This window comes from Neolamprologus brichardi, chromosome 12 (assembly GCF_056152115.1).
Source record: "Neolamprologus brichardi isolate AB-2024 chromosome 12, ASM5615211v1, whole genome shotgun sequence".
In the NCBI taxonomy this organism is placed as follows: Eukaryota; Metazoa; Chordata; class Actinopteri; order Cichliformes; family Cichlidae; genus Neolamprologus; species Neolamprologus brichardi.
In genome coordinates, this window is record NC_142115.1 from 8985455 (window position 1) to 9013342 (window position 27888).

At 40.0% G+C, this 27888-nt stretch overlaps 2 protein-coding genes across 3 annotated transcripts; both read left to right on the top strand.

Annotated features, from left to right (window-relative positions):
- Positions 1–230: 230 nt before the first annotated feature.
- Positions 231–9130, top strand: imp4 (IMP U3 small nucleolar ribonucleoprotein 4). The gene is made up of 9 exons (XM_006797564.3): positions 231–339; positions 1929–2037; positions 2150–2233; positions 2328–2437; positions 6714–6846; positions 7331–7485; positions 7576–7670; positions 7753–7826; positions 8761–9130. Exons 1-9 carry the CDS (start codon positions 337–339, stop codon positions 8871–8873), a joined length of 876 nt encoding a protein of 291 aa, XP_006797627.1. The 5' UTR covers positions 231–336; the 3' UTR covers positions 8874–9130.
- Positions 9131–9999: 869 nt separating this feature from the next.
- araf (A-Raf proto-oncogene, serine/threonine kinase) lies at positions 10000–27668 on the top strand. Of its 2 annotated transcripts, none has more exons than XM_006797565.2 (16): positions 10000–10064; positions 11558–11793; positions 14903–15006; positions 15780–15882; positions 16050–16204; positions 18496–18594; positions 18698–18848; positions 18941–18968; positions 19064–19194; positions 19318–19520; positions 19769–19945; positions 20112–20158; positions 20705–20823; positions 22386–22517; positions 22859–22993; positions 23560–27668. In XM_006797565.2, the coding sequence occupies exons 2-16, from the start codon at positions 11683–11685 to the stop codon at positions 23698–23700; spliced, it is 1836 nt and encodes a 611-aa protein (XP_006797628.1). In that variant the 5' UTR covers positions 10000–10064; positions 11558–11682; the 3' UTR covers positions 23701–27668. The 2 variants fall into 2 exon arrangements, with proteins under 2 accessions (XP_006797628.1, XP_087705112.1); XM_087848986.1 differs by lacking the exon at positions 10000–10064 and adding an exon at positions 10739–10807.
- Positions 27669–27888: the final 220 nt, after the last annotated feature.

The window sequence follows — 27888 nt, forward strand, 5'->3', positions numbered from 1 at the left end:
TTTATGGTGAAGGGATGATTTAATCCTCAAGGGAAAAACTTCGTTCTAACAACAACCCGGTGGATTTATGTGTCTGTTTATTCACAAGTTTGTCGGTAAAAAAAAAAAAGAAAAGAAAAGAAAAGAAAGAAAGAAAGAAAAAAAGAGAAAAAAGAGAAAGAAGAAAAATAATTATTTGGCTTTTAATTTGAAAAATGAGTCAGTACAGTACAGTACAAGTCAGTATCGACGTTTGCCATTGGTCCTTCTTTCAGCCAATGGCGCAAACTCTTGTAGGCTCATCTCTCTCCGTGTCCATGTGAGTAGCGTGGGTTAGCTACTAGCAATAAACACATCATGGTAAGTTAAAAAATTGTAAGGTTTGTGCGAGCGTTAATTTGTGTTTTAGTTTGATACTAAAAGGAGATTGTAGAGGTCGAAGCTGACACAGAAGCCAGGCTCAAGGTGGATGTACCGAGCGTATTTCCCCACCCGAGTGTTAGCACGCATTCACATAGAGCCATAGAGCACAGTAGTAAAGCTCTATAACTGGTAATGTTGAAATACTAGAGTACTGTTTAAACGCTTTATTTCGTTCCAACTGCGTTTTCTGTATCGTCACAGACTGGTGTATAACTGGGAAAAATAAACCCACGAAGCCTATGTAATGAGTGAAAAAAATAACTTGCTCGTTGGTCAAGAAGCGTGAGTTTTCTAATCAAAACAAAGATAGCAGCTCTCAGAAATATGACATTTTGTGCTCACTTTAGGAGTGTCAGAAAGAAATAATTGAGAATTACGTGTAACCTTTAGTGAATTCTCACAAATGTGTCATTAAAATGTGACTGATGAAGATACAATCTTGATTGCCAAACACAGAACAGTGAAGGGAGAACCCCTGTAGGTTATTAAATGTGAATTAACGGGACAATGTATGTGCTTTTTTGTTTAGTAACTGAACTTTTATGTCTGTGTACCTTGAAAATAGAATATAGATAAAGTGGGTTTTATGTTCAAATGCCAGGGTTTTTGAGAATTGTTTAATCATTTATGTCACAGAGTTTAATGAAATAAATCCACAGACTCTTCTGTTCTTCTCAGTTTAAGGAGTCTGTTCATCAGTGTCATTTGAAGTCATTTGTATAAATAAATTACTGGGTAAGTCTACGGAGAAAGGGACTGGATTGAATGTTAAAATGACAACAGTAACAATCACAGTGCACTTTTACTTGTTGTAAAATCAGCATCTGTTTTTGTTTTGTTTTTTAATTCCAAAAAGAGTGTCTTGGGTTTGACTCCCAACTCCAGGGGGTTATATGAAGTTGCTGCTATTATTGCGCTACTTTTCATTCCTTTTAATCCAGGTTAATGAGCTGAGTAAATTGTTAGTGGCTTCCTCATTTTAAAATTTCTCCAAGTTAGAGTAACTGCTTTTACATCCTTAATTATATGGGGTGGCTGTGGCTCAGGAAGTAGAGCAGGTCTTCTACAAATCAGAAGGTTGCTGGTTTGATCCCTGGCTGCTCCAGTCCAGACAACGTATCCTTGGGCAAGATGCTGAAGCTCGAGTTATAAAACACTTTAAGTGCTCAAGTTAACTAGTGCTATATAAGAACCAGTCCAAAGTGACCTTAATTCAATTTAAATTATCTTTTTTTACTTAAGTAAAATTTTTACTGTAGGAAGATTTAAGCATAGACCTGTTCAGATATGTTCAGTCTTTCTACTTATGTGTCTGCCATTATGTATTAAGTTTTTACAATTATAAGTTATTTCTAATTTCATTTTGTTTTCTCACTAACTTTCGACAAAGTCCCTTACCCATGTTATCCTAAGTTGTGTGAGATGTGTAGACATGTTCTGATATTGTGGCAAATGTCATTTTGCAAGGTAATGTCATTATGTTAAGAGGCCTGTCTTTGGAGTAATTTGGTGTAATGTTTGCGTAGCTGCGTCGAGAGGTGAGACTGAGGCGGGAGTACCTGTACAGGAAGGCACAGGAGGACAGGCTCCGAACAATAGAGGAGAAAAAGCAGAAGCTGAAGGGTGCCCTCGACGGTAGGTTGGCGTGATCATTAAGATCCTTTTTCCAACTACATTTTGCTTGACCAGAGTTGGCACCAAAATGCTCTGACCACACAGAAGTAAAACATCTTTTACTTCTCTGCAGAAAATCATCTCCTTCCCACTGAGATACGCAAAGAAGCTCTTGAGCTACAGAAACTAGTGGAGTATGACGACGAAGGGGCAGAAGGCAAGTGTTGTGAATTCTTACTATCAGCAGCATTTTGTCAGTGTTCCTCACATTTTGTTCACTCATAAATGTTGGTGTTTTCTTGTGTGTGCAGGTGTCAGCTCTCATGTGGATGATGAGTATAAATGGGCTGGAGTAGAAGATCCTAAAGTCATGGTCACTACATCCAGAGACCCAAGCTCCAGGCTCAAAATGTTTGCCAAGGTTAGATCACTTTCTGAGCACAAGCACGTAGAGGCATCTAAAACCTTACTGCAGCACATATTTAATGGTATGTGCAGTTATTTCAACCCTGGTTCTTCATGGTTTTCAGAGATTTTTCTGTATATTACAGATGAAAAATGAAAACGCATGAAAAATTGAAAGAGACGTTTTATAATTTCCAAATATAGAACAACGTCTACAGGGCTCGCAAAATCGCTAGCCCGACGTCCCGGGGCTAGCGATTTTGCCAGTCGGGCTACCAGAATCTATCTCTGCCCTGCCCGTCGGGTTATCATAGGAAGAAAAAAATATATGTCAATGCTTTTGCATTCTTTCGGAAATGTAGCTGGGTAATTATGTCATTGGCATCGGTGAGCCACTGTCAATATGTAATATATTGAAATTGTGTTTGAATTTGCGCTTGTTTTTTGCTTTCACTTTGCAATCGCGCGAACTGTGTATAGAGAGCGACAGCACTGTTTGGTGAGTGATGATAATTTGCACCAATTCCTCTGACATTGTCTTATCAATCGTTAGCTTACTATGCAAACATGACAAGTGAAATCTCCCACAGCAAGCTTAAACATGTGAGAGGTTGATCGCACAGAGAATCGCTGAGCGTTATGTGAGTGCGTGTGTAAAAGCAGCAGGATATATATTTTAGTTCTGCTGAGCCAAATAAGGTCAGGGTGAAGAAGTGACAGCCAAAGAAAAGCTTTCCACAAAACGTAAAAGTTATGACAAATCAGACTATAAGGCAAAAAGAAAGTGCAGCTTTATGGTTTCATGGACAAAAGAATTTCTGTGGCTGCAATATGACGAGCTAAATAACCAGGGCTGCACATAAGTGGTCCACAGGTGCGCATTTGCTGTCAAAATAAAAAACGCGCACAAGATAAGAAGTTGCAACACGTGTTTGCGTACATAAGATTTTCTAGAGGAGGACAGACATTTGTTTAGAACTCTTAAAGATGTCGAAGAAGCAAAATCCTTTAAGCAATTACTTTGGTGTTCCTCCACCTCCAAAGAAATGTCAGAAGGAGTCCGAACCACAAAAGAAGCGCGTATTCTCGGAAAAGTGGTTGCAGGAGGTGAGCTGGCTTCAAACAAATGATGAACGCACAGAGATGTGGTGCAGAATGTGCCGTGAAAATCCCACTCTAGCGGACAAAAACAGTGCCTTTTATATGGACGCAAACGCGCGTTGCAACTTCTTATCTGGTGCGCGTCTTTTATTTTGACAGCGAATGCGGACCACTTATGTGCACCCGTGTAAATAACATAATGTTCTGCCGGGTGTGTCGTTGGTTTTCCCTCAATTTCTGAGTCGACAAGCGCCTTTGTTACTGGGACCAGTAATTTTAAGAAAGGCCCCCATTAGAACCCATGAGAAATGCAAGAAATGCATTATTGCTCAGTCTGCAATGTCTTTCCCAGAACAAACACCAATTGCAAATAACATACTAAAAATAAACCTGAAAAATCTGTTTAGACCAGCGTACTATGTTGCAAAGAGTGAACTACCAGTGGCACAATTTAGCAGTCTTTGCAAACTTCAAAAAGCAAATGGCCTAGATGTTGGTTCCACTTGCCTCTTACCCGTGACTTCAGTGGAAATTTCAAATTCAGGATCTGACACAGACTGATTCATGTTCTACACAGTTCTTACAAGTTCATAGAAATTTCTGTTCAATTAGAACCAAGTATTTGAGTTGATGATTGTAATTTTTATACAATGTTGTAATTTGTGTTTCAACAATTTTTGATTAATGTTTCGTTACAATATTATACATTAAAGTATAATATTGTAACGGAAACAAAACATCAATCAAAAAATTGCTCTCTTTTTTTATTCGGGCTACTTAAATTTATTTTGGGCTACCAAAAACTGAAGAGTCCCTGCCCGAAGGGCTACCAGGGATTTTGAAATTTTGCGAGCCCTGGTCTAAAACCAAGGGAGGTCCAGTATTAAAGAATTTAAATGGAGTTCTGTGAATGAAAAAATAAATAGTACAAATAGGTGCTATATTTACCTTACAGTAATATATATAAAAATTGATTGAAATTAAATTGAATATCTGCCCCCTTCTGAAATGATTGTCTGTGTAGGGAGCAGCTACACTCAAAAAGAGAAAAAAGGATGAAGGGTGCTTCTGTCTGTCGGCTTGATTTGAATGTGTGTGTGTGTGTTTCCATTAGTCTGTTGTTTGTTTGAGTGAAAAGGAGAGACAAGTGAGCCATTTAACATGTGAAAACGCGTGGTAAAACTAAGCCTTAACCTCCTAGGACCTGGCGTCCACATATGTGGACATCACATTTTGGCTTAGACCACAATACAAAATTTTGCTCTTTCAAATTAGCCATACAGGGGCACAGTTGTTGTTTCTCATTTTGTTTTTGTACTCAAGAAAAATGCTGCTGTGTTCAGACACCAAATAAAGAGTTTTGCATATCATTACTTAATTGTGACTCACAATAGCAAAGAGAAAAAATGCATGCCATGAAAGAGTTCGGGTCTTAGGAGGTTAAGGAAAAAAGGTGGATTGTTCAGATTTATAGGTTCTTGTCGACCACAGTATCATATGCAGATATTGTAGAAATAGCAAAAACGTATTGTAATGGCACCTAGATATAATACAATAAGTAAAAAGTAATAGATGGCATGAAACAACAAGTGTGCTATATTAATAAAATTGAAATGACAGCTGCCTCCTGTAAGTGGCTACATTGTGCTAGTTGGACTAATAAGCCCCGTTCCCATTAGCACCTACTCGAATCAACTCGCCACGACTCGACTCGGATTGACTGGTTTTCCATTACAGTCGGATAGTACCTGTTATGCATGGCTGTCGTCATAGCAAAGCATCCAAGCGTCCCACAAAATAATTACTATGTGACACGGATGCTACAGCAAAGGTGTACACTGAGGCAAGAACATACCCGCTGCTCGGTCTGTGACTTTTCGCCAGTCTCAGGGGACCACAGTGTTGTTTTTTTGTAGTTATTTCCCTTGCTACCGGGATTCCAAAATGGCGGCTCTGATGTTCGTGAATGAGATACTCTCATGACTCATCAAGTGACACTACTGACCAGCCAATCGGTGGGATGCAGCCTGACGACATCACATTTTAGTACCTGCTCAGATCGTTTGGAACCCAGGGCAAGCAGATACTAAAAAAGTACCTGCTGCCAGGTACTGTGACCTAAATGGAAAACCTTGAAAACTGTGGCGAGCCATGCCAAGTAGATACTAATGGAAAAGGGGCTATAGTTCTGACAGATTTGGGTAGTTTGTCAGACCCCATAGTGATTTGTATTATGTGCTTTAGGCCATGTCAGCACTAATACGTTTTCGTTTGAAAACGCATCTTTTTCTCTTCGTTTTGGCCGTCCGTCCACAGATGGCGTTTTTGGTCAAGGAAAACTGAGCTTTTTGAAAATGCTCTCCAAAGCGACACATTATAGTCATATGATGACCAATTAAACTAAAATAGCGGTGGCCTATCTTAATTATACAGCAGTTGTTTTGTTTGCTCTCAATTTTGACAGCCCTATTAAAGATTAAGATCAGTTTGTACATTCTTCAAATTCTTTAATTCTCACTCGCTTTTGCAACTTTGTACTCTCGTGTTACTCACAGCAACAACTCCACCTCATTGTCAGTCCATTTAAAAAAAACTTGGTGCTTTTCCTCGACATTTTGCCACAATGTTTCAAAGGGCTGGAAAGTAAATAAATGGCAGACAGAAATGACACAGGTCGAATCGTCTTACTTTACACACATGCGCAGTACTGGAATGTAAGCGTTTTAGGTTGTTTCAGTGTGGATAAACAACTCTGTGAAAACCACAGTGTGGATGCGGAGCGTTTTTAGACGAAAACACAGTTTTCAAATTCATCCGGTGTAGTGTGTGTGCCTTAGTGAGTTTGATCTGTGCAGATGTGTGACTTTTTACACTTTGTCACTGCTCCCTGACATGCACACACCTCTTCTGCGCTGCTTTTCCTAATTTGGCCACATATTGCATGCCTTGCTGTAGTTCTGAGTTTTTCTTGAGGCTTGTGGTCGGTGGTAAACTCTTCTGTCTTCTGAAGTTTTTGCTCTCTTTTAGCTGCACAAATACAGACAGTGATGCTGTATAAGGCGCTGCCCCAGCTATTGAGAACAAACTGGGGTTCGGGTTTTATATATTTAAAAAAAAAAGCAATGTAGACCATGCCCATTAAAAATTGAGTTGACAATACTACACGAATCCCATCTTGTATGTGATTCCAGGAGGTAAAGTTGATGTTCCCTGGGGCCCAGCGAATGAACAGAGGAAATCATGAGATCCCTGCATTGGTACAAGCCTGCAAAGCTAACAGTGTTACCGACCTCGTCATCGTTCATGAGACAAGAGGACAGCCAGGTATACTCGCTTTATTCACTTATTCATTTTGCTGCAAAGTCCACCCTCATTAACCCCACACTCAGTCATTTTGCTCTACAGGCAGGCTCAAATATGACAGAAACATTCAGTTCAGAAGAGCTTTAATGGTTACTCCCACTCAGCTTTCATGGGGTATAGAGTTAAAGGACTACGTAGTTTTGTGTTCTGTATGCACAACATCCACCAACAGTGCTAAAACTGGTTGGTGGTTTCAGACCACATTGTACAGCTTGTTCATACATCCATTGCACATGTGCATTGCTGTTTTGTTTTTTCATCCTAGCTGTCCTATAGTCTTCACATTAGGTCAACACTAGAGAAACAAACACAGTTTCTTTACCAATATGAAAACTCTGCACTTTTAAAATTTATAATGGAGTGTTTTGGGTTTTTGTTTAACTCTCAGTATTGACCATAATAATTGTTATTTTGCTTAGTTTTGTTTGTTCTTATATATCTACAGATGGCCTGGTGGTGTGCCATTTGCCATTTGGTCCAACAGCTTATTTCACTCTTTACAACGTGGTAATGAGGCACGATGTTCCTGACATAGGCACCATGTCTGAGGCCTACCCCCACCTCATTTTTCACAACTTCACCTCACGGCTCGGCAAGAGGGTGAGTGAGTGAGTGCTGGACAGCACATGCCTTGGATATTCTTTCTCACCGCTTGTTTGTGCGTACAACTAATTAATTCTACTCACGCAGGTATCCAATATCCTCAAGTATCTTTTTCCAGTGCCAAAGGAGGACAGCAGGCGTGTGATCACATTCGCCAACCAAGAAGACTTCATCTCTTTCAGGTGAGCATCAAAAGTGAAAATTCATATAAACAAAATGCTATTTGGGTTAATAAGTAAGATATGATGCATTTATTTTTAACAGACATCACACCTATAAGAAAACAGACCACAAGAACATACAGCTGACGGAAGTAGGGCCCAGGTTTGAAATGAAATGTAAGTATGGAAAGTTACCGCTCTTCAGAGACTGAATTAACCATTGTTGACGTGGTTATATCTTCTCTGGAAATTCTTTGTTTTTCCATCTGTCACTACTTGATCCATAGCAGAAATCTGATTTGTTTTATACATAGGAGAAAGACTTTTTTCCCTGTCTTTACCTTTCACAATAAAAACCCTAGACAATGCATGGCTGCTGTCCTTACAGTAGTAGAGGGATTTCTTGTGAAAAATGAAAGGCTTACAAAATTACATCAAAGCAATTTACACCTGATTTAAGGATTAAAACAACATGGTGTGTTTTAGTCCAATTTAGTCTGGTGGAAATTGTTTCAAATTGTGATTAGTTTGACTATGATTTCTGAAAGCATTGCCGAGCATGTGCACTCATGTCCATGAGAAACATACTGCATAATGCAGTGCAGCCTCCAGGCCCGAACATCACAGCCATCCATGGCAGACACAGAGTTGTTCTGATTGGTTAACCTCTGCCCATTTGTACTTTTGAGAAACTCTTTTTATACCCATTCATATTACTGAGCTGTTGCCAATTCATACGGTTACCACTTTCTTTCCACCTCCCAAGTTTTTGAGGTATGTTGGTGCCATTGCTGCTTTAGTATTTTTCATGAAATTTACATTCTACAGTTTTTATGTACATGTAGTCTAAACTTTTTTGAAAGTTTAAAAATGTATAGTAAAAATATGTCGTAGCTTCAATTTTTAATAGAAATCAGTGTATTGTGTGTTGTGTAATGTATTGTATACTAATGTGCAACACCAGGAAGAAAAAAGATATATTTTGAACTGATTGGAAGTAAGAGCATCAGGGGAAACTCCAGTTGTAGAAAAAATGGATTACTATCCTCTGCTCTGTACAAATTTTCTTTGGGCTCGTTAAATATTAACACCACATCCTCTTTCTATTTAGTGTATATGATCAAACTGGGAACCCTGGAGAACGAGGTCACCGCAGATGTGGAGTGGCGTCACCACGCATATACACACACAGCGAAGAAAAGAAGATTCCTTAGCATTGAATAGGAACTGAGTCATCATCTGGAATTATAAAATAATATGTGATTTTTGTTAAAGGAGCATAACGAGGGATGACAAGTCCAAGTGTAGTCAACAGCTATGGATGTCTACAGTGATGAGGAATAGGACAGCTGAGCTCAAGTAGATTGAGCCCTGTTTTTTATGACAACCCTATTTGTAAGGTTATATATACAGTATAAAGCATTGCATTCTATATGGTTATTCTAACTTTTATGCTGTTTTATAATAAAGAGTTTACTTGATCTGCAATGAGTCTTTCTTTTTTAAATATATATATATATATATATATATATATATATATATATATATATTTACACCAATCTGCCTTCTGGTCTTTGCCTTCTGCTCCTGGCTGACATTCTTTGTCCAACATATCTGTCCAAACCATCTCAGCCTTGCTTCTCTAACTTGGTCTTCCAACCGCTCAGCCTTAGCTGCCCCTCTGATGTACTCCTTTCTAATCCTATCCACTCTGATCATTCCAGTGAAAACCTTCGCATCCTCGACTTCGCATCTGCCACCTCCAGCTGGACCTGCTGTCTGTTTTGCCTCTGCCTTTGCTCACTTCCTCTTTTTGATGCCCGAAGTCGTTCTGCAGACTTCTACCTTAACTACATTCTCCCCTGCCAATACAGTCTCCTGTCTCTTTCAGATTAAACCATAACATGTATTCCACCTGTGTGTCTTTTTCCTCTCTTTTGTCACCCTTTGTGCCTCTCTCTTCTTAAAGTAATATTTCACCACAGAGATTTTTATCCTTTTTTCAGTACCAATTTGCCAAAATGACACATCTGCAAATATGTGTCAAGTGTCTGAACAGTGCACTAGTATGCATTTATACTTGTCTCAGTAGACCTAGTACAATCTTGTAACAGTTTTTTTAAATTAATTAATTTACTCGTGATCAAAATATAATTACAAAACAGATTAACATTTGTCATTTCCACCGGTTTTAACGCTGAACAATAATCACAGGTGTCTATACTCTTGCTGTAGTATACGTGTGTCGTTACACAGCAGCTCCCACCGTTTGGATTGCAGCTTCTGTCCAATGAAAGAACGCGCCTACAAAAGTTGACCAATGAGCACAGAGCATTTATGGAGTTTTTCCGCTTTCCCCTGAAGTTCTTGACAGATTCGCCTCCAGATTGCGAGAATTCAAGATGGCCGTTACAGGTACGAGTTTAACTTTTTATTTATCCCAACTGTTTCAGAACACTGAGACGAAAGGAGATTTTGCTGTCACCGTAAGCACTGCATAGCACAATCTGGACCGTCCTGTGTTGAGCGTGTCAAGGAAATTATTCGCTGCATATCTGAAAAGAGACTCTTAAGTAGGCACCAGCCTGACGCCGTGGTAAAACCCCTAAGTTTGCTAACCTTAGCAGGCTGGGACTCGCGTTAAAGCTTTTAACTGTAAACTGCGCTAGTGACTGAAGCAGCCACATAATCTCTCCCGTTCCAACTAATGCTAATGCTTAGCTATGCTAGTTTGCTAGCTGGTTGAGCGAAGAGGAATTTCCGAAAACTCTGATTACTTTGCTTTGTAGGAATTATGTTTTTATTATATCGCTTCGCACCTCCTTACTACAAATTACCTTGAAAGGCAGTCAGCTAGTTAGCCGGAGACAATTAACTCGCGCCCCAAGAGGAACATGGCTTCCCCAAACTCGAAATGTCATTTTACAAGGCAGTCGAATCCCATGCTAGGCTACCGGGCTAATATGAGCTAGCGTTAGCATCTTTCGGCTGTTAACCAAATGTGCAACTTTGTTTGTCAGCGGTTTGTTTCAATGTTAATTCAAAGCTCGCCAGGTCTCAAATATGAGTTACAACGTTTAGAAAAAGTTAGTTCTTGCTCCTGTAGGCCACTTTGCGAACACCTTAGTTGTCGGTGCCACTGGATTACAAGCTAACCGGTATATGGGACAATTCAAAACTCAGGAAAAAGCTTTCGCGAGGTTATAGTGTTTGGGTTAATCAAACAACTGTTATTTTCAACAACACTTTAAAGTATGTGACTTTTAAACTTTAAAGTTTTTACTAGCGTGTTGTACAGTAGTTGAGACAGAAAATATCACTCCCTCTTACTAATTTAATTGATTTTTATCCAAAAGAAATGGTAAAAGAGGGTGAAGACGAGTGCCAGGGGAGATTCGTGACAGAAGGACAGGAGCAAGATTGAAAGGTGTTTACAAGATGGTAGTGAGAGCTGCTATGATGTATAGGTTGGAGACGTTAACATTTTCATTAGGAGTGACTATGATGGACAAAATTAGAAATGAGTGCATCCAAGAGACACCTCAGGTTGGGCGGTTTGAAGACAAAGTTGGCCAAGGCTGAGTTGATTTGGACATGTGCAGAGGAGTGATGGTGAACACAGGATGTTGAAGACTGATCTTCTAGACAAGGAGGAAAGGAGGAAGGTTTGGGGATGTTGTGAAGGAGAGTGGTACAGAGGGTTCGTGTGATAGATGAGGATGCTAGGGAAGGGTTATCGGAGGTAGATTTTCTGCTGTACAACCCCTAAAGAGAGCGCCCAAAAACTTATTTATAGTATTCTTCTAACATTAATTACCTATTAATGTTTATACAAGTAGTTAAAGTCTGTGCATTATCAATTTTATCATACCTATGTGCACTTTTTCATATTCTTTTTGTTTGTGTAGGTTCTAGGTAAAGGGCAAACTCCTCTGGACCCCACTGTGCATGAAGCTCTCCTGAGGCTTTGGTGTCCAAGTACTGTGTCTTCCCTTCCCCCCTGCCCTCCCCCAATTCCCTCCTGCCTCTCACCATGTCCTCCACCTCCTCCTCCTACTCCTCCTCAGGGGAGACCAGTCCAGAGGATCCACCCCGAGGTGGAGGAACCATCCGAGTCTACCTCCCCAACAAACAGAGGACAGTGGTGAGATACTTTTCTATGTTTGTCTTGACCAGTGACATTTTTTATATTAAACATTGTAACTATAAACAGTGCCTTGTTTGATAGAAAACAATTGACATTTAACACTTCTGTAGGAGGGAGAAAAAAATCTTCCATCACTGTTGGTTGTAACTGTAATTGCACCAAGTTTGACATCTTTCAGAATGTGCTAATGAGTAAGCTAGTTGGACAGTTGGTATCAGGTTTCTCAGATGGTGCCTGCCACCATCGTCCTTTAATTTGACTTGTAATTCCTGTTAGATGTCAAGTTTTCATACACTGAAGCGTAGCTGTTGCATAGTCCTGTCACAATGTCAGTGTTAAATTGAGTGATATGGGTGGCAGTGTAGAGGACACTGTGTTCATGGCATTATCCAACATGAATCTCTGGGATTCATGTAGGAGCATTCTCCTTTTAAATCCTCAGTGTTTACAGGTGAGTTTTACTAGCTGTACAGATCCTTCCAAAGCACATCAAACTGAGCTTTTCCCTTCTCTGCTGGACCTTTTTTGTAAAAAGAATTAGCACATGTGCTAAATCTGTGTAGTATTAGCAGTAGGTAGGTAGGGCTGCCACAAACGATTATTTTGATAGTCGACTAGTCACGGATTATTTTTGCGATTAGTCGACTAATCAGATCATGCATCCATTGGACGTAAAATGTACAGCTTATTGCACCAGCATGCATCTGCTCTTACATAACTATCATTAGCTTACAGCTTTAAGTGTTTAAAGTATGTGCTAACTAAAAAAAAAAGACAAGATGATAGTTTATAGGGGTGGCTGTAGCTCAGGTGGCAGAGCAGGTCAGCCACTAATCAGAAGGTCGGTGGTTCGATCCCAGGCTGCCTCCTGGCTGCATGCCAAATATCCTTGGGCAAGATACTAACCCCATGTTTGCCTACTGGTGGTGGTCAGAGGGCCCGGTGGCGCCAGTGTCCGGCAGCCTCGCCTCTGTCAGTTCGCCCCAGGGCAGCTGTGGCTACAATGTAGCTTGCCATCGCCTGTGAGTGAATGGGTGAATGACTGAATGTAGTGTGAAGCGCTTTGGGGTCCTTAGGGACTAAAAAAGCACTATAGAAATGCAGGCCATTTACCATTTATAAAAATTTAATTAAATTTGCAGATTGTTTCGGTGAAGTTTAATAAACTCAGCCGTCTGCTTCTTGCTATCTAAAATATAACAGGACACCGGAGTATATTCTCGAGCATCTCACACTTCTGCTTGACGTTTATTCTGCTGTGTAAAAACTATAACTTTAATCTCAGCCAAACCAATTTACTCAGGAACAAATAAAATACTGAAAAAAGCCAAACACAGTGGGTTTGAAAACGATTTTCCGGGAGTTTGGTGTTCTCACCGGCTCTAGTGAGCCTTAAACCCCGGCTAGCTATCGAGCTGGGTAACAGACATATCCGAAAACGTCAGAGCGCTTTTGAAAATATGTGGTGTCTTGATAAACTGAGCAGATATTTGAAGTTTACACAGCTACATTCTTGCCTGGAAAATATGTTAAATGTTTATTTTGTGACCCAGAAAGAATAATAAGAGTAATATTAAAACTAACTAGCTGCTGCTATTGTTGGAAACTGAGCAGGGCCGTGCTATGAAATCTGGGATGGGTTGGGCCACAAAGTATACACCCGACCCATCCTTCAAATTTGGGGAAATGAAGGGCGTATTTGTCAGCTGCATTTGTCGGAGTCTTCGAATTTGGACAGTCTTCGTCGTGTCACTGTAGCGTAATCGGCCTGCAAATGCGGGCACAGGAGGATGCGGTTTCTGAATTTGGATACAGCTACTATACCGGACACTGCTTCTTCTTTGAGGTTTAACGGCAGCTGGCATCCTTGTACATGCAGTGCTGCCATCTTCCGTTTCAGTCCGTTATTACACTCTTAAATCCTACTACTTATTCCTGCGTCTTTTGTGATCTTACAAAGCTTCAAATGACGCGTCGACTATTAAATTAGTCGTTGACGTAATCGTGACTAGTCGACTAACCGTGGCAGCCCTAATTAGCAGACATTATGAGGGAGAGACATGACACTCAGTCCCGAATAGAAATGTAGGGAAGAACTGAGTAACTGTGAAGAGGTTGGTTATTGAGCCCCTGCCTCCAAACCAGCCACAAAATGAGAGAACCTATTGGCCAATTGGGATGTGCTAACATAAGCACACAGCTGACGTTTGACAGTTCCACATGTGTGGTGGCAAGGGTATGTCACTACATATTATTGTAGCAGACAAGTAGGAAGGTGCTTTCTTACTTTTTGATATAATATGAAGTGCTGTGTTGTTGTTATTTTTTTTAAAATGTAATTGGTTTTTCTTCATTGGGATAACCAAAGGTGTTGATTGTGTTGGCTCTGTCGACCAAGCAATTAATGCCATAATGATGTGTAAATTGAAGTTATATTTATTTTTTTTAAATGACATTTGGCTGGTGATTCAGTAGATTTTTTATTTTTTTTTTATTATTTTCAGGTGACTATTGAAATAAAAGGTTTTATGGAGAGGTTCATTTAGATGGGGTCTCAGCCTAAGTTAGCGCCCAGATGTGTAAGCGGTAGTCGGGGATGTAGTTCAGTTCGTTTCATTTTAAAAAAGGTTAGTTCTGCGCAATCCACCCACTATTACTCTAAACCTTTAGGTGTGTGGTACAGAAAGAACGGTTGATTTGCTCATGGTGTTTCCTCCCATCTGCAGCTCTTCAGACAAGAGACATGATGTCCCTTTTTGTCTTTCTTGTTTGTTCTCCTGTGTGCACCTCTAACTAGGGAAGGGGAGATGAGGGAGATGGCGACAGAGACTGAGGAATTAATTTCCCACTTACAGCATGAAGAATAAGCTGGAAAGCAAAGAATCATATTCAGCCACATTTACATGTAGCTTTATGTTCCACATTCCTAAACACATAATGGGAACAGTAACCTGCATCATCTAATGTAATGTTTGTTTCTTGTATGGTCAAAATTGATGCTCTTTGTTACTGCCATTTTGCCCAAGTATGCCTCTTGTGTTACCTGTGTGATCAGAGAATGTCATGTCAAAGTCACACTTATTCAAATATGGTGTTCTGTTTTCAGGTGAATGTCCGCCAAGGACAGACTGTGCATGAGATTCTAGATAAAGCGCTCAAAGTGAGAGGCCTGAGCCAAGAGTGCTGTGCTGTATTTCGCCTTCTAGGAGGGTAAGATTGCACTGCTGTTTGTGCTGCGTCCTCTCACATCATATTGGGAAAATGACTTTGCATTCCTTTTTGCCCACATGAAACTCTGAGAGGCAACAGTGAACAGCTGTCACAAGACTACATGTTAGACAAACACATGTATATAACAGAGGCTGAAGATATAATGTGAAGTTGATTCAAAGGCTGAAACGGTAGAAAAGTCAATATGCATTGATACACAACTAATATACAATTAATTATTCATTGTGTATTTTTTTCCTTTTTTTTTGTTACCATAATGCATTTGAAGGGTTTCCTGTGTAACGATGGGTAACATTCCTATGCTTCATTAAATATTAAAACAGTCTTAACAAAGGGAAAGAATCACTGACCTTCTGTTTAAACTTTAGCTACGCTAGTAGAATCTCAGAATAAAAGTGGGAAAGGACCATGAAAGATCCACTTTAAAGAGAAAAATTAATGAAAGTAAAAAATTTACTCTAGCTGTCTGTAAACATTCAACAGCTTAAAGGTAGAATTTGTAATTTAGCAGTTTTGTTGCTTCAACATAGTTGTAAACTGTTTTCTCGCACCATAAACAGTTGTTGACATTTCTGAGGAACTCATTGATATACAAATTAAGTGTATTGGCCAATTAGGATAATGAAGACCTCTCCGTTGTTATTTTTTTGTTATCCTAGCCATTTTAAACCTTGAAAGGGTTTCAATATGGTGGTGATATGTACAAAGAGTGTTTAAATTGCTTCTAAATGTTCCTTTTTTTGCCCCTCCAGTCGAAAAAGACTGACAGACTGGGACACAGACATAACTCCTCTAGTTGGAGAGGAGCTTTTAGTTGAGGTTCTGGATGATATTCCCCTGACCATGCACAACTTTGTAAGTATCTCACATACCTGTGTATAAAATGTTCAAAGCTTATGTGAAATACCTTTTGTTCATACGTTTTTGGCCTGTGATACTCTAATTGAATTGCTGCTGTTTTAGCCTTGATGGTCTTAAATGTTATTACTGCAAAGTAAATTTCATGAACTCCCTCTGTATAGGTACGCAAAACTTTCTTCAAGCTGGCTTACTGTGATTTTTGCCACAAGTTCCTTTTCAATGGCTTCAGATGTCAGACATGTGGCTACAAGTTTCACCAACACTGCAGTAGCAAGGTCCCCACCGTGTGTGTGGACATGGATACTATAAGAGAGCGGTGAGTTGGAGTAGTGTTTATCGTTGGCTGTACCAGATGCTTTGCTGGTAATATTTCACCAAGAGAAGGTGGCTAGTTGGAAAATAAGTCCTATTTTTAAGGAGGGCCACAATTCTATGGATTCAGACGATATCTTCCAGACTTTGCAACATGATGTCGACATACAGGCCATACAGTTTTTTTTTTTGTTTGTTGGTGGTTTTGTTTTTTTTATAGCTGCCATGTTGCCCTGTAATTTTGATTACAGTGGCTGAGATGAACATTGTATTCTGGTTAATCATGTTTTATGTAGAGACATACATAGTAAGCCTTCTGTGATCTTTAAAGGCTTACTATGTAAGCCTTTAAAGATCACAAAAGGCTCTTTTAAATGCTCTTTCCTCATTTCCACCTCATCCTCTTCACCTCAAGCCTCATCTCCTGAACTGCAGTCAAGGCTCTAGCACACAAAAACATGTTTCTTTATTCCCAATATTATTGCAATTACTTATTGTAATTAGACTCCAGACAGCTGACTGCCAACTAAACGGCTGGTTATAAGAGTTGGCCAGCTAACGTTAGACTGGAGTGTCCTAAAAATCACACTTTCCTTCTGATAAACAGTTTGAGTGCATTTTCCTTGTGTATAGGAGTTTGTCCGATAAATGTTTAAGTTCAACAATGTTGGATCCACTTCAAAGAGAGTTTCTCTAATGCTAACAGCAGCGTTTACAAAAGAAAAGGTCAGGATATGTGTGTGAAGGTTCATCCTGGTCATTGTCATCTAAGAAGCTGTGAATTGAAGAAGCTTCTCGGATCAGAGGTGAAACGTCTTCCGAGAAACTCAAAGTTCAGACGTTTTTCTTTCCGAGCTCCTTAGTTCAGGATATCCTCAACAACTCACTCAACTCATATCGGCCCCTTTCACTGTCTTAGCTGACTAACACATGTTTCTCCTTGAACAGCCAGCGTAGCTAGGATTATGAACTTGAATTGGGAGGGTTTAAAAAAAAAAAAAAACAAAAACAAAAAAAAAAAAAACAACATTTAGTTGACTGCAATCTGCCATCTATTAAAATCTAGTGATTTTTACACACTTTTTTTTCCCTTCTGCACTCTTAAAAGAGTCTTTTACTTTAGTCTTTATAAATAACTTTATTGGGACTGATTGATTAGAGCAGGGCGATATGACCAAAAATATTTATCACAATATACACTTGAAAATTTGCGATAACGATATAATTGACACTAGACAAAATACTTTACAACTCCACAACTTTGATGGGGTTTTTTTTTTTGCTCTAATAATTTATTTTCACTTAAACAAGCAGCTGTTTTTTATGTGCGTTAAAGTTAAAGGCATTTTTCAGTGGAAATTGGCTGACATATCCTCAGCATAACCATGTATAATATCCACAAAACTTAGAAAGAGGTTATACACACACAATACAGTAATATTATGTTGAAGCACAGTACGTATCACTCCGCGAGGCTCCTACCTACAATAGCAGTAATGCTCCAACAATCCATCAAGCGGTGCGGGTTCGTAGCTTAGCAAAGTTGTACTAAAACATGTGACAGATTTTCCAGCACCGTGTACCACATACAATCGTTTTGAAGTCAGTAAACACAACCAGAATTCATACATAACGCACACGGGATTATAAGGGGCACTGTTGGTTTTCAGAAAAATCAAAGGATTGATTTTAAGTGTGCCGTATTTTCCAAAAACACTGTAATAACGACGGCCCGCTAGCATGCTCCACTAAAAATAGTGCTTTGTTGTGTATCTGACAGACAAAAGCTAAACCAGTTCCACCACTGAAGTTGCAGCATTTTTACAAACCAATTCTGGTTCATCCGTTTTATTCAACGATCCGCTTTCGCCCTTCTCATTCTCCGTCGCCGCCATGCTTTTTCGACCATGTGCGTATGGAAAATAAAGGCACTGCGCATTTTACCCATATTCTATCGCGGTATGTCATTTTCTTATCGTTGCCGAACATTATACCAGTGTTACCGTGAACGGTATGATATGGCCCAGCCCTAATGATGATGAAAAACAATTAAAACACCTGAAGTTCTTAAAATTCAGAACAGTTTCAGGGAAAAATGGAGATATATGGACCATCTTTTTGTGATGTGCCTAGATGATCAGATTCAGACTTGACATTAAAAAAAACGGTGCAAATACGCACTTACTACTTAATTATTTAGTACTAAATAACAGAAATTTTGCACGTAATTGGAGCCTTAATAGTATGAAACTTCTGTGATAATGTCTAATTGTTTTCTTTCAATCCTATGTCCAGTTCTGATCCCAGTCCTTGCCCAGATGGATACCCACAGATAATACTGCCAGAAAATTCCCCCACGCAGAGCAACCCAGCCTTAACCCCAGAGCCTTCTGGGTAAGCTGGGCAGATGTCATTCTATCGAAATTGCAGCATTGCTTTATTTTGTGAAATGTATATTTTAATCAACCTGGCCTTGGCCTTCTTTCTTTTTGCTCAGAATGGGCCACCTGTCCCCATCCCCGTCCTCAACCTTTCACTTCCCCATGTCAGGCGGAGATGGTCAGTCTCTACAGAGGCATCGCTCCACATCTACTCCCAATGTTCATATGGTCAGCACATTGGACCCTGCTTCTGCCATGATTATAGAGGTCGGTGTTGGCTGCTTGTTTGCTTTTGCTTGAAGGATTGTCAGCTCCACTGTGTATTCATCAAAATAACTTTGTTGCATATCTCCTCTTAGGAAGCACTAAAGTTCAACAACACAATAGGTATGCTTTCCATTTTTTTCCCCTCTCTTCTGTTTTAGAATACATTTGTTATTCTATGCATGACACTTATGTTGTGCTGTCTCTTGTTGCTGCAGGTCCTGAACCCTCACCTAAGCCCTCCACCAGCCCGCCCTCTTCTTTTGGCTCTCCAGGGAAGAAGCCACCAAAGTCCCCTTCGGAACCCAGGGAGCGCAAGCCCTCGTCCTCTGATGACAAAAAGAAAGTGGTAGGGTGTCTTTAACATTGTTCACAGGCCACTGGTCACTTTACATATTCACAAGGGCAACCTTTGAATGCATTGAACTGCTATCTCTTTTTAACAAATTTAACAGTCAATCTGTTGTTTCAGCACCGAGGAGGCAACAGAGATTCAAGTTACTACTGGGAGGTCCACTCTCGAGAAGTCAACATCCAGAAGAGAATAGGTTCTGGCTCCTTTGGAACTGTCTTCAAGGGAAAGTGGCATGGAGATGTGGCAATCAAGATCCTCAAAGTCAAAGAGCCAACGCCTGAGCAGTTACAAGCCTTTAAAAATGAAATGCAGGTGTTGCGGTGAGCAGTGGTTTACATGACTTTAACTTGGTTTTATTTGCACAAATCTTTCCACAACTGCTGCTGGTGGTGGAGTTAATAATGGTAATGATATTAGTATTATTAACACTGCATAAACTGGTTTTATTAACACCAGTTCACATTGTTATAGCACTTTAATTTAACTCTTAACAATGTGGTGACTGTAACTTTTTGACTGCAGATGAGGTAATGGAATTTGTAAGTTTCACCATTTCTGTTCTCTACAGGAAGACCCGCCACGTCAACATCCTGCTGTTCATGGGCTTCATGACTAAGCCCAACTTTGCTATCATCACACAATGGTGTGAAGGCAGCAGCCTGTACCGCCATCTGCATGTCTTAGAGAGCAAGTTTGACACTGTGCGTCGCATTGATGTGGCCAGACAGACAGCACAGGGCATGGAGTAAGACTTGCTGCAATATTCCATTTCACCATCATCCCTTAGTCAGGCCAAGTAGCAGACATCAAGTCTTTTTGTAGTGCAAGAAGTTCATTCTGTATACAAATGTTTGGCACTCATGAATTTAATTTACTAGTTTTCAAATTGTTTTTTTTTTTTTTTCTTTCAGTTATCTTCATGCAAAGAACATAATTCATCGAGATCTAAAATCAAACAGTATCCTTCTCTTGTGCATGGTGTACATAAGTGCAGTCATTGTGTGTTTGAGTTTAGATAGCTGTACCTTTTTAACCCGTAATCACACGTGCTAATTTGAGCCTCATGCTCTGCAGTTATTAAAGGTTTAACAACACACAAAAAGCATTTCCTTTTAATAGACAGTGATATACAGAGCAGATAACCATTAAAACTGTGATGTGTCAGTACTCTTAACACAAGAAGAGAAACAAACTCTATGCTGACTCTTACCTTGAAGACACCTCTCCCTTGTTTTCATGAAGAGGCCAATTTAAGATGATACGGTGCATCGCTGCTGTCACGGACAAACATTTGAATTTGAAACTAAGGTATTAAATTTCAGTTTGTCGAGTCATTCCACACCGTCAGCTGGACATTTCTTTGTTTCCCATTGTTTACTTTGGGTAGTTTCCTCTGTCAGTCTCACTTCTTATAACTTCTTTCTTGTGAAATGTTTATGCAGTAACTGATACTATGAAAACGTCCAGCAGCTGTCTGTTGTATTTTTCTGAGATTTGCTGCCAGATATTTTTCTCCATGAGGGCTGGACTGTTAAAATCGGTGACTTTGGCTTGGCTACAGTGAAGGCTCGATGGACTGGCTCTCAGCAGGTAGAACAACCCAGCGGATCCATTCTCTGGATGGTAAGGATACTTAACACGTTTATTGTAGAGCTCAGAGTCTATATGACATTTTAAGGCCAGTAGGGGGAGCAGTTTTTGAAAAGATTTTGGGTTTTATAGAACACTAGAGCAAAAGGAGCCTCTGCTCCTTTGTATGAGTACTCAATTCTGTTTCAGATGAGTTTTTGGGCTAAATTGCTAGTTTCAAGTCCTATTAAATTTGAAAATTTCAGTTTGTAAGTTCAGCATACAGAATCTCTTGTTTTCCCAGTCGGATCCACCTGTCCTCGTGACATTGATTTTAAAAATCCAACATGGCAGCAGCTAGAACATTTAACTTGACTCTTGATTACATGGTAAATGGACTGATTCTTATATAGCGCTTTTCTACTCTCCGGAGTACTCAAAGCGCTGTATACAACATGCCTTATTCACCCGTTCACATAAGCACTTCTAAACACAAGCGCAAACTAATCTACATTCACACTCCGATGAACGCATCGGAGGGCAACTTGGGATTAGTATCTTGCCCAAGGATATTTGACATATAGATTGGGGAAGCCAAGGATCGAAGCACCAACCTTCCAATCAGTTGCTGATCTGCTCTACCACCTGAGCCACAGCCACCCGTACATGAACTGTGGCTGTCTTCTTTCACCTTCAGTCTGGCATTGCCCTTACTTAAATTGTTTTCTACGAAGAAGTTTTTTCCCTCCTAACTAGTTACTAAAGACCAATGGCTCTGTCTGAAATCTAATGTGTTTAAGTCCCCACTGATGCGTCGCTATGCCGACAGACATAACAAACTGCAGTGTCGGTCATTAGTGTTATTACTCCTCGGTTCTAGCTTGGCAACAGTGTTGATCCTGCCCGTGGCCACAATTGGCTGATTATCCAGCTTCCCACAGCACTCATTGGGCAGGTTCCTTTTTCTATTGGGACTGTTGTGTCATGTCACAGTGCCACATGTCAGTCAAGTTGGTGGAGTTGACTGAAATCATGCACCAAAGGGATGTCAGGTTCTGACTGTGCTGGGTGCCACACACCACAAAAAACAGTTTTGGTAAAGAAATTGTCGATCTACAGTAATACTTTTACATCATGTCCTTCTTCAGCTGCTGATACTTGCAAAATGAGCTGTTGATGCATACTATTACCGATGCATGTTAATGTTGTCCTTTATAACCTGTGTACATCTTGAGTCTTGACAGGTTAAATTATATTGTTGGTTTGAACACTTTTCTTGAAAAGTGATTACTGTTGATACCATAAATAACATCAAGTCACATCTGTATCATTAACTGTAAAGCAGAATAATAGAAATATGATGGTTTTTCATTGTATATTGGAACCCTGGAAGTTTTCCATGTACTTGTTTAAACACAGTAAAGGTCACGCGCACATTATTTGATGGACTCTATATCCATACATGCAGTTTTTATGTACAAAGGTTTGTAGTGTATTTGCTTCTATTATGGTTAAGTCACAACATCTTTACAAAAAGCTAAATTAGTGTAATCGGTAGTGTTAAAGTACCTCTTTGTCAGTTTTTTTATTCATTTTTTCCTCTCTCCTCTCATTAGGCTCCTGAGGTGATCCGCATGCAGGACACAAACCCATACACGTTCCAGTCAGACGTATATGGCTACGGAGTAGTTCTGTTTGAGCTGATGTCAGGAACCCTGCCTTACTCCAATATCAACAACAGAGACCAGGTTCCATTACCCAGTTTATTCTAGTTTATGTTAACACATAACACTGAGTCAGTCTAAAATATCTGACTGACTCTTTCTGAAGATTTTGTTAATTACTATTAACATCAAAAATATAGCCATAGAGTAAGTCACAGTTCCAATAAACTAACAAATATTAGTAGAGTTCAGTAGATAAACTGTTAAATGTAACTCTGAATTAAATAATTCATCTGGAACACATGAAGCAAATTTTGTGTGACTTGACTTATGGCCCAGTTTCTTAAGCTGTCTTCAGACCTTTGATGTAATACTTTAAGTTTGTTCTGTAGCTCACCTTGTTCGGTCCTCTTTTTCTTTGTCAGATAATCTTCATGGTTGGACGTGGTTACCTGTCTCCAGACCTCAGTAAGCTGTATAGTACCTCACCCAAAGCAATGAAGAGGCTGATCGTCGACTGCCTGAAGTTTAAACGTGATGAAAGGCCCCTTTTTCCACAGGTCGGTCTTGTATGGTTTATCGTTTATCACTTTAATAAAAAATATCCTGCAATGTTAAAATGTCCTGTGACTTGACATTCTAAGGGCTTTCTTTAAATTTAACTTGAAACTTTTACTTTATCCAAAACTTTTGGCGACAACTAGGTTCTGTCAGAAAGATGATCATTTATTGTAGGGATCAAACCACCAACCTTCCGATTAGTAGGTGACCTACTGTACTGCCTGAGCCACAGCCACTCCTCTGTATCAATCTAAAGAGGATTTGTTTTTGGAAGAATTTAGGTGAACATAAAGACCTGGAGAAATTTTTGGTGTAAAGCAAGATACAGCAGGACTGTAGGCCACCAGTGAGGAATCTTGCACAGGTGGCCTTAATGAAAGTTCTGGAAAAGCAAATCGGAGTGTTCAATACAAATAATTTGCAAGACATGGACGTGTCATTGTAGTTGCCTGTAAATTCATACTATCCTTTAAATCAGGTGACTGCCAAACCATATGCAATGTAGTTGCGTAATGTTGACAAAACTATAGTCTGTAATTTTCCTAATATTTCTGTCCTTCCTCAGATTCTGGTGTCCATTGAGCAGGTGCAAGATTTGCTGCCGAAAATCGAGCGGAGTCGCTCCGAGCCGTCGCTCCATCGAGCTGTCCATGCTGAGGACCTGAACCCCCTCCTGTTCCACACCACCAGGCTCATGCCCCTCTAAGCTCTTCACAGCACACAGCAAGGAGGCCGCCATCCTGTCAAGGACCACAGCATTCCAGTGCCTCAAAGAGGCCACAGCTGGCTGCTCTCCACCATTGTGGAGCTGCAGCTCTCAGCAGCAAAACTCAGTAACAGACTGTAGAAGTAACCTTAGTCTGACAGTGATTTTTTTTTTTTTTTTTCCTTCAACAAATGACACGCACATGCCCATCAGGTGAAAGAAAGACCTTCTGTTTGTAGACATATGTGTAAAATGTCTGCTCTTGCCAGCTGAGAAAGTCAATCGACATCTTGACTTGTATTTGGCTCTTAGACCTCCTTTGGAGTTTCAGTTGTTCTAAAGAAACTCACATGGTTGCACATACAGTGCAAAAGAGTCTAATTCAGATCTTTGAGGAGCGCTGTCATCATAGCCAAAAACTTAAATCAGCCATAGAGCTGGAGCTGCTGGTTCAAGTCACATGATCCACTTACATACTCCATGCTCAGCGGGCATGTGCCCCTTTCACTGTAACACAGCATAAATGGAATGGGGACCTGAGATGTAACGCCACTCATTTGAAAGCAACTCTTTTTGAATACGTGCCTGTCTTGATATGTTTTGTAAAAGGTTAGATGTTTGCCCCCAGTGTGGACTTTCAGCATTTACTGGTCTTGCAAATATCTATACAACGAGACCTGGCAACTTAGAACACTGAACTATGCAAAGAAGTTTAGGGGAAAAAATGTATACCAGTTGCTCATTTAACCTGTTATAGTCTTTTGCTGTACATGAAGCAAAGCAGTGAAAGGCCTGGAGGTAGATATTTTCTTTCACTAACATAAAACATAAATGTATCTTTTCAGGTAGATATTCTTCAAATAGGAACTTTGAAATTCACTAAATTCATCTGAGGATCAAGTTTCCATTGATGCTGTCTGTGGGGGGATGGAAAGTAAGTGAGAAGGGCCTGGCAGAACTGGCTGCATGTCCAAATTTAAACATTACAAATCACAGTTTGAGGGTTTGAAAATTATCCCATTCCTTAAATCCTGTGTTTAGTCTTAAGAATGTGCTGTTTCAAACAAATTTTTAGTAAAAGCAGTTGCCCACCCCTCTACCCTTTTCAAGTCCTGAAACATCACCTAACTTGTGTCACTTACCAGGCAACACTGTGATACTTTTAATGTTCCAAGTCCACTGAACACGGGGACTAAATGGTTAGGATCAATACTTCAGCAGTGGATGTTATTCATTTCTAAACCAAAATGTTTTCCAAAGTGAAATGTCAGTCAGGTCATCAGAGGACATTGTTGTTAGAAATGTACAGATGTAGTTTCAAGGGCTCAGCAGATGGCTCATTTCAATTCCAGGTGTAAACTGAGGTTTCCATGTTGAGGCACGCACCTTACAGCTCTCACACTGCAGGAACAGCAGAGTGCCAGCCTCTGCACCACAGGTCTGTCCATCTACAGGTCTCTCCACGATGGGCTTAAGTGGTTTGTTGTATTGCTGCTACATATTGTGAGTGTTTTGTACACCTTAAAGATTGAATTGCTTGGTACACAGCTTCAGCAGTGTTGGCTAGTTTTTCCACACTCCAGAGGTCCATTCTCCAATGCTGCTGTCCCTCGTGCATGGTTCACTCACACATGTCCGCATATTCTCAAAATATTTCTATAGCTGTGGGGCATGCCTTAAAACTGTGAGAACCTTGGTTGATTAGTCGTTCTAATTTAGGCTTGAAGAGGTGTGTACATTTTTCACAAAAGTGAGATCACATCTAAAGGCAAATGTGCAAACTCTGCTGTGATGGCCACAAATCTACTCTGAAGAAATAGCTAAATTATCAAAATCTGTAGTATTCAGAGAACAGAACAAATGTCAGGGTTGTCTTGTTCACTCGTCCAGCCGTTTGTATGTTACCCTCCGTGAGATTGCTTTAAGCTTGTATCCAGTTGATTTTTCTTTGGTGGGATGCTCACTTGTTATGAATGAAAGGCCTGCATTTTATTTTCCTGAGATTGAATTAGTTGAATATTTACTCGCCTCTTACACGCACACCGAGGTGGCTCGGTCCTGCTTCATGATGTCTTTCAAAGAAATACGGATGTGCTGAGGGTTCAGCTGGGCTGGTTTAAAAACTAGTAGCCTTAGCTGTTGATCAGTGATAGTGTGTGGCCTTGTCTGTGTGGCTTGTTTTGGGGGTTTGTGTGGGGGGTTTTTTTTGTTGTTTTTTTGGTTTTTGTTTTTTTGTTTTGGCCCCTCTTTCAGCCCCTCATTTTTGCTCATTGTAATACTGGTGGGAAATATTGTCTTAAAGCTTTACTCATCTTTACTTAAAGCTTATCAACCACAACAATTTCATTGCCATCAACAAAAAGCAGGATACTGAAGATCAGCCACTGCTCTTCTTCAGTGTAATCCTTTGTAGATTTGTAGTACTGACTAATGAAAGAAATGGAAGCGATAGTCATATTTACAGAACCTTTAGTTTCTCCTTCAGCTGGACTGTTAGCATCTTCGGGCTAGTGCTCGCAGGTTGACCTGACAATGCAGTCACTCAATTTACTATGGATTAAATCTGCTTTAAGGGCACAGACGCAACTCTCTCTGTGGTGATTTTGGTGACTTAACAGTAGGGGATCAGGAACCATGCCTCCTGGTCTGTCCTAACAGTGCTGTATTCTGAGGCATTGACTCTCTTGCTGGTCGTGTCTCGCGCAAGTGAAGGCAGTAGGTGTGAGGTGATGTTTCAGGCTTCTGTGAATCCTGCAGGTGATGTGACAGACATGAAGCAGAACTCCTGTTGATGCAAATGTCTGTCACTAATGAACTGCTAATTTAATATTCTCATGTTAATCTAGGGGCTGGGTACCCTGACTGATGCTCATTCCAGTTATGTGGTGGGTGTGGGAGAGGTTGTGTGGTGGGCTTTTTTTGTTTTGCTTTCTTATTTATTGATGTTATTGCAGATGTTAATCTGCAAGTACAGCACTCTGAGATGGATCAGATGTTTACTGGGAATGTTTATCTTTAAAATGTTCATCAGCACCAGGCGCTCTCTCGCTTTCTTTTTTTCTCTCAAACATTCTCAACGTGAATGTATGTTTCGGCGCGGTACTGTTGGCTCCTCTGTTCACTCTGACTCTGTCAAATGCAGGGGCATTTCTAGCAACTTTGCTTTCACACATCCTGAGCACAAATGGGTGTCAACATTTTTTTTTTCTTCTCTGAGCAACATGTTGTCCACAGGGTTTCACTACAATAGCAACACTTAGGGAACTGTAACTAACGGGTATCTGAATGGCCTGAAGCTGCTGAATGAAATCTTTGTTTTTCTTTTTTTTTTAATGAGCTGCTTTTTATAAACATTCAGAAAAAGCAAAACTTTTTTTTTTAAAACCACAATATAAGATCAGGAGTGCTTTGGTATAATGTCAGCAGACCAGGTTTTCTGTGCATCTGTAAAAAGTAGAGTGGGTTTGGAGAGCTTATTGAATCATTTTGTGCTCAGTTTCACATTGAGGTGATGCCTCCCAAACGTCTTCATCTGGAGGATGAGGGAACAGGTGCCACATCTCTGTTCAAGTGGACCTGAACAGCTTCAGGAAACATGAGATTCTCATCTGGAGTCTCACAGGGGCACCATAATGTGGGGGAAGAGAGGCACTGCAACTGTTTCAGAGGATGAGAGCTGTGTCAGAGTAGTTTCTTATTTTATTTTATTTTATTGTCTTTTCATATCTGTAGGTGAGTTGGAGTACTTGTCTATAGTTTCTGAGGTGTCAGGGGTGTTAATTTGCAATAAATAGTGTTTTCTGCTGTGTACAGTCTGTTTCTTTTTTTGTTTTCTTATTACTGTTTTTGTGATTTCAAAGAGAACAATTATTTTAACATGTAAATCTTTTTTTTTTCTTAAGGGTTGTGTGTGTTGTGATCAGTAATGATGCAGGATTTATTCTTTAAATAAATGAATTCATCTGTAACTTGTTGTTTTTAGCTTTCAGTACAATCAGTGGAATCCATTAGTGGAATCTTGTGTTTGTCTGTTTTGGGACACAGTTCGTTTCGTCAGCTTACCAAGTGAAACATTTAACTGGTTTTTAAACAACGACCTCTCGACCCGCTTAAGCTTAAAACTAAATCTTGTTCAGGGAAACTCGCTGAACAGGGTCAAAAGAGGAAGTGGTTATTTTTAAGGCTCCA

Excerpts from the sequence above, each read along its gene's own strand:
- imp4 (XM_006797564.3), top strand. Across the intron at positions 2,234-2,327 it reads TGACGACGAAGGGGCAGAAG|GTGTCAGCTCTCATGTGGAT; the intron begins GCAAGTGTTGTG and ends TTGTGTGTGCAG. Across the intron at positions 7,827-8,760 it reads GCCCAGGTTTGAAATGAAAT|TGTATATGATCAAACTGGGA; the intron begins GTAAGTATGGAA and ends CTTTCTATTTAG.
- araf (XM_006797565.2), top strand. The coding sequence starts at position 11,683 with ATGTCCTCCACCTCCTCCTCCTACTCCTCCTCAGGGGAGACCAGTCCA. Across the intron at positions 19,195-19,317 it reads CTGATGACAAAAAGAAAGTG|CACCGAGGAGGCAACAGAGA; the intron begins GTAGGGTGTCTT and ends CTGTTGTTTCAG. Across the intron at positions 20,159-20,704 it reads TCGAGATCTAAAATCAAACA|ATATTTTTCTCCATGAGGGC; the intron begins GTATCCTTCTCT and ends ATTTGCTGCCAG.